Raw genomic sequence first — 7,061 nt, forward strand, 5'->3', positions numbered from 1 at the left:
ATTTTTATAAATGTGTATATATATATATTCCAAAAAAAACATTATGCTCAAAAAATTAAATTTTCACATACTTTTTTTAAACGAGTTAGTATGCACACTCTTTCTTTTCACACCTTTTGTGGAGAGGTAGGCCAGAATAGAACCCACGTGGGAGGAGAAGGGTCCCACCGTATCCACTCCTACTACCTATATCACATACATTGGTAGGTAATAAATGAGACGCACCCGCCAATTCCCCACCCCTTACATCAAATACATTAAATGAGACACCTATAAATGTCAATACTAAAGAGAATTGAAGGGAGTTTTGTTCAGTAACACGGGCAATTCATCATCTCTGCTGGTAAGCAAAGAGGGAGGTTTCTTTTAAGTGTTGGTAAGATTGAATTGATTGATGGTGTTCCAGCGAGTTTGGCACGCTATATGGTCTTAATGGGGGGGGATCCTGAAGCAAGGCTCACTCCAGGAAGTTTAAGGTTCAGAAGAAGAGGAACAGCAGAGAGTTGCTAGTTGACAGTGGCTAGTCTGTGTAGTAGAGGACTGTGTGGCTGGTTCTAGAAATTCAAGCGCATATAACAAGTTTTCATGGAGGTAACAGAGACTAATGTTACATTCCACACATCTGTATAATTGAACCTGTGTACAGATCCTTTGCATATAGACATCACATATATTGTGATTGTGGGGATGCTATTGCAGCTTGCCCATGTTCAAGGTTACATATAGGGTAGCATGGATAACTATGGCTGATTATGGACAGATGAATGTGAGTCATCAAACATTGGATCGGACTGAAAATCACGTGATAGTGATGTTGACATGACGTGGCATCATGTGCATTGCTCTTGTCTGCATGGTGAGTAGAGGATGGATATGCTTATTATGAATGACATGCAACCATGGCTAGCCACAAGGAGGTTGTCATGTGCAAGATTTGCCATGGACATTCTCTGAGGCTAGTCCTGAAGGGCAACAGATAAAGGACTTAAGAATCAGTTAGAACCAGATTTTGGAGCAAAGGAGTGGACAGTGTTGGACTAGGAGAGGACAAGATGACCTGTCGGCTGCATGGTGTGCTGTCGACTGCAAGAAAAGGCAGGTTGTGAACAATTTTGGCAATATGTGTCCAGTCGGCTGGCCGACTACTCTCTAGTATGTCCAAAGGCCTATATAAGGCACTCATGGCTCATTGTGTTTTTCATTCACTCCCACTTTGGGTGTCGGTCTAGACTAGGACTAGAATAGGTGTTCTACCTTTTCATGGAAGGCAGCCCATGGCTGCAAGATTTAGATGTACCTTTTTGTACCATATGAATATACTGAATTTCCAGCTCTCTCTCTCTCTCTCTACTCTCCCTTCTGTCTGCGTTTTTGCATCAGCATGTTCTAAGTGGTGTTTAGGGCTGAAAGAAGACTCTCAGAGCTTCCGCATGTAACATTGGTATCAAAGCATCAGGCTCAGCATGGCTAAACCCTGATTCAGTCCCATATGAAGGTGTACATGTCCAAGGTACAGGAAAGTGCACAGGTACGAAGCCCAAGGCAAGGAACACAAGACCGGGAAGAGCTCCCAAGAGGTTGGTTGGTGGTGTTCCACAAAGCCCAAAGAGGATGGCAGTCCTGTGAGCTAGGAAAGGCTTTCGGGCAATGGTTCCAAGGGAAGATGATCCTCCAAGGGGTGGAGTGAGAGTGCCAGACTCATTGCTCGGGAATGAAGACCAAGACGGTGTTCAGAGACAGGGCAAGAACGGATTGGGGACTGGATGGAACAGCTGCATAGATCTTATTCAGAGTCAGAGTGGATTTGGAGACCGGGTTGGGTTTTCAGTGAAAAGGGTTGCCAGAGATGGATGGCATGATAGAGGGACTCCGAGAACAGAATGGGATGATGACAGTCATCCAAGAACAGATTGGAATCCCGTCATCAAGTTTAGCGGAGGGGGATGTCATGTGCAAGATTTGCCATGGACATTCTTTGAGGCTAGTCCTGAAGGGCAACAAATAAAGGACTTAAGAATCAGTTAGAACAAATTTTGGAGCAAAGAAGTGCAAGACATGGACAGTGTTGGACTAGGAGAGGACAAGATGACCTGTTGGCTGCATGGTGTGCTGTCGGCTGCAAGAAAAGGCAGGTTGTGAACGGTTTTGGCAATATGTGTCCAGTCAGCTAACTGACCAGCAGTCGGCCAGCTCTCTAGTATGTCCAAAGGCCTATATAAGGCACTCATGGCTCATTGTGTTTTTCATTCTCCCTGTGGGTCTAGACTAGGACTAGAATAGGTGTTCTACCTTTTCATGGAAGGCAGCCCATGGCTGCAAGATTTAGATGTACCTTTTTGTACCAGATGAATATACTGAATTTCCAACTCTCTCTCTCTCTCTACTCTCCCTTTTGTCTGAGTTTTTGCATTAGCATGTTCTAAGTGGTGTTTAGGGCTGAAAGAAGACTCTCAAAGCTTCCGCATGTAACAGAGGTACACAAAGTTGGAAGAAAAGAACGAGTGGGCACAAGTTGCCTATGCTCTGATGCATGAGTGTGGAAACTAAACCCCACACCAGAAATAGATAAACTTGGCCTAACGTAGTGTAGACAAACAGAAAGAGCCAATAAGCTGTCCCATGTAAGGAAAGATTATCATTCGGATAGACAAAACAAGGCATCAAACCAAGCCAAAAAGTCAACTACTTTACAACGCATAAAAAGAGAAAGGAAGTACTGCCAGGACGGCGCTATGAGGCTTTTCGAAACTCACAAAGACTCATGTACACATCATTTTTTTTCCGGGAAAGAGATCCTTCTATTAGTTACCAAGAAAAACAACTATAATGGCTAAGTACAAACTCGGCTCCACATGAGGAGTGAGAGTCAAGAAACATAAAAGGGGGAGGATGCTCTTCTCCTCCGGCTGGCCGCTCTAGGACGAGAAGGCTATTTCATATAATGGGGGGAGGGGAAGACAACCACACAGGTGGTCTATAGTGCCAAGTGGGCTCACCACCCCTGTCAATGAGAAAAGGACTGTGACACCAGATCCTCAGGAAGGCTCCCGGCGCTTCCACATGCAGTCTGAGCAACCCTGAAGCTTTCCCCACTGTCCACGGAGGGTATGAATGATATCGAGCCAGATGCTCCAGATAGACTCCGCTGGCAAGGTGAGGGTGCCTTCGATGGCATCGCTGCATTGAGCTCTCCAAATGTGCCACGCAGTAATATTGGTGCAAATCTCCTATCTCTTGCTAGAACCTGGACTCTAGTGACCTGTAGATCGAGCTGGGACTCGGACTCGCACTGCAGAAATACGGAGGTGAGAGACCAAAGAGCTAGCCCCACACCCTCCTCCTCGTATGACATGACGGCCTCGGCCTCCTCATGTTCATGTCATTGCAAAGGGCTATTCTAAGATCTAATGATCTTTGAGAAAAAGCACAGCCATGTGGTTGATAAACTATTCACAGTATTCGAAGTGTATTCAAACTCATGATACATGGCATTGCCACAGAAAGGAAGGGCCCATTCTTGAATCTAATATCTTCGAAAGGAAGCACACCCATGTGGTTCATACAGGAAAACAGTTTCCATCTCTGACAGGTAAACTTCCCTCCCTATCATTATATCAGTCACAAGACATATAGAGGTGTCCCTTTGGTTGTAGGGCACATCAAACAGACAGAATCTCACGGTTTCCCACATATGTCCCTCTTTGCATTATCAACAATTGTCCTGTTACGCTCTATTTAACCCAGCAACCTGACTCTTCCTCAGAAAGAGTCATCTAGCTTTGCTTTCAGAGTGCCTTTATGCTCCACCAAAAATGCATTCACAATTCCACCTGCATCAGGCCCTTACCACACACAATGTGAAAGGCAACCGCCCCCCCATGCGGGGAGGGGGGGGGCGGGGCCACAAAGGGGTGGTGAGTGTAGAAGCACCAACAAAAACACACACAATGTGCACCCAGGCTGGCCAGCCCATTTAAAAAGCCTCAGTCCACACCAACTGTCTGGCTTCTTCCATGCTTGTTTTTTCTACCCTCAATGCATCAACCTTGTACACATCCTCCTGCATGTCAGCATCTGCATAGATGTCAGACATACAGATATAAGCTGCAGAATCTTTCTCATCCAATTGCATTGCATGTTCAAAAGCGAGTCTTCCAAACTCCACATTGCCCCACTTCCGACAAGCACTCAACAAAGTTTTCCACACTGTAGAATCAGGAAGGAACTGCATCTCCTTGATCATTGCTACTGCCTTGTCTAGTTGGCCTGCACGACCAAGGAGATCAACCATGCAAGTGTGGTGCTCAAGTGTTGGGATGATGCCAAAGTCCTTGCTCATGATCTCGAAGAATTTCTGACCCTTTTCCACAAGACCTGCATGACAGCATGCATTAAGAACACTGACAAATGTGACCTGATCTGGCTTTACACCTTCTCCAACCATTTCATTAAAAGTATGGAAAACATTTTCACTTTCTCCAAGCTGGGCGTATCCTGCAATTAGTGCAGTCCACGAGACTACGTCTCGAACTGGAAGCTCATCAAACACTTCCTGTGCTTTTGCAAACAAGGCACATTTAGCATACATATCAACCAACGTGTTGCCAATAACAAGGTCTCTCTCTAACAACCCTTTTCTAGAAATCTCAGCATGTATTTCTTGGCCCTTGTTCATGGCTCCTATGCTGCCACAAGCTTTCAAGCTGCAAACAAATGTGACAGCATTTGGAGAGACTCCCTCCCATTTCATCTGTTCGAAACAGTTGAGTGCTTCCTCACCGTGCCCATGTTCAACATACCCTGTGATAAGTGCCGTCCACGAGGCTACGTTTCGAACTCGAAGCTTGTTAAAAACCTCCTGTGCTTTTTCAAGCAAGCCACATTTGACATACATAGCAACCAAGGTGCTGCCAACAACAGGGTCTGTCTCTAAAAACCCTTTTTTGGAAATCTTGGCATGTATTTCTCGGCCCTTGTCTGTGGCTCCTACCCTGCCGCAAGCTTTCAAGCTGCAAACAAATGTGACAGCATTTGGAGAGATGCCCTCATGTTGCATCTGTGAGAAACAGTTGAGTGCTTCCTCACCAAACCCATGTTGGACATATCCTGTGATTAGTGCATTCCATGACACTACATCTCGTACTTGAAGCTTGTCAAACACTTCCTGGGCTTTTGCAAGTGAGCCACATTTGGCATACATATCAACCAAGGAGTTGCAAACAAAAAGGTTTCTTTCAAGCCACCCCTTTCTTGCAACCTCAGCATGTATTTTGTGACCTGTTTCCAGATCCTTGAGCTTAGCACAGGCCTTCAGTATGGCCACAAAAGTATGCCCACTAGGTTGTACAGAACCATCCTGTTGCATTTTCTGGTACAGGCTGAGAGCATGCTGTGACTGCCCACAGTTGATATAACCTGTGAGAAGGGAAGTCCAGGAGAACTCACTCCGATAAACCAACCTGTCAAAGACCAACTGAGCATCCCTTAGTCTTCCAACATCAACCAACATGGAGACGAGGTAATTGCCAAGCGATCGATGAGCTTCGAGCCCGCTTTTTTGCACATATGCATGGAAACGCAAGGCACAGGCAAGATTTTTCTCCTTTCCACACTTGAGTGAAATGGATGCAAGATTCTCAGCTGAAAGCTGGGGCAGCATACCTGCTTCCAGAGAGCCGAGCACCTCCTCTAAGCTAAGCATATCCCAACCACCACTACAGATGATGCTGATGTTGTTGTCACCATCACCACAACTTCTAATGATGTTGTTGATGATGCCGCCATCACCGCGACGCATGACGGTGGTGGTGGTGTTGTCGCCATTGCTGCGACGCATGATGATGATGTTGCTGTTGTTGTCACCATCGCTGCGACTCATGATAACGGTGTTGCCCACTTTTTCTTGTGCTTTGCGCAATACTTTCACCGTACAGAAACCTTCTGTGTCCACTTTTTCTTGTACTTTGTGCGTTCCTCTCACCGTACAAAAACCTTCTGTGTTCTCAAGTCTTGACATGTCTTTAACCGAGCTTGGATTATGCCAGCCATCCATCCATAGCGATTCCATGGTAAGCGTATGCGTGAAATCTGTGTTTCTTGAAGGGCAGCACGAGTCTTACCAACATAATTCAGAGAGCAGAGCAGAATAAAGCAGCTGTCGAGTACCTTTGCACCAAGGAATGAGATAGTGGAACCATGCGTGGTCTCTATGTGGTCGCAGCACTGGAAAGGATCCCTGACGCATTCCTTCCATAAGCATGAGAGAGACGGATACTCTATATAAATTTTATGATGTGAAATAGAATTGTTTTTTTTTTTTTGGATCTTGGTTTGAAAGTGTTATCACCCACACACACACAAATGCTATCGCTGCTCGCACGGTAGATTCGAACCCACAACTTCGAGACTCTAGAACTCCATTCTAACTGTTGCACTAACACGCGATCGGCAAAATTGTTGTGAACTTGCGAAGGCTTCAACGAGTTTCAAAGGCTTGTAGGCCCTCATAGGAAGGCAGAGAAAATATTTAGCATGCTAAAAAAACTCATTCAAGAACTTTGGCCTTCACACTTTGAAGGCTATACATCTTTCAAGAGAAGGCCAATCTAAACAAGAAGCCTTCAATATTTTTAAAACAAAATGTCTGAATTTCCTTTTAATATTTCTATATTGCTTTTTTTACAAGTTGAGTTAAGTTATAATTATAATGTTAAAAAAACGTTTAGAAAAGACCAAAAAAATACGTGTTAAAGTTTAAACCTAGCAAGGTAGCTTCATTCCCATTTCCAACTTTCCCTAGGCTAGTGCCAAGGGGCTAAAGCCTCGAGTCCAACATATAGTATTAGTAATATACGTTGTGATGGAGAAAGAAAATCCAAGCGGAAACCCGAGACTTGGTATGCCTAGAAAGGACACAAATGCAAGAGGAAACTCAAGACTTGGTTAGGCTTAGAAAGGACACAATACAAAGAACACTAGCTGATGCATTTGGAATTAATCCAAATAGGAGAGGTGTGAACATCATAGATCTTAATGAGGAAATACTTAAAGATGAAACTGCT

The 7,061-nt window shown here is 44.7% G+C and overlaps 1 protein-coding gene across 1 annotated transcript; it reads right to left on the reverse strand.

Moving 5' to 3' along the window:
- Positions 1-3,443: 3,443 nt before the first annotated feature.
- On the reverse strand, positions 3,444-6,302 carry LOC147617612 (pentatricopeptide repeat-containing protein At1g06140, mitochondrial-like). The gene has a single exon (XM_086775896.1). The coding sequence runs from the start codon at positions 6,065-6,067 to the stop codon at positions 3,974-3,976; it is 2,094 nt and encodes a 697-aa protein (XP_086632022.1). The 5' UTR covers positions 6,068-6,302; the 3' UTR covers positions 3,444-3,973.
- Positions 6,303-7,061: the final 759 nt, after the last annotated feature.

The sequence above is a fragment of the Cibotium barometz genome, chromosome 36 (genome assembly GCF_041138505.1).
Source record: "Cibotium barometz isolate CiBa-2024 chromosome 36, ASM4113850v1, whole genome shotgun sequence".
NCBI classification, from domain to species: domain Eukaryota; kingdom Viridiplantae; phylum Streptophyta; class Polypodiopsida; order Cyatheales; family Cibotiaceae; genus Cibotium; species Cibotium barometz.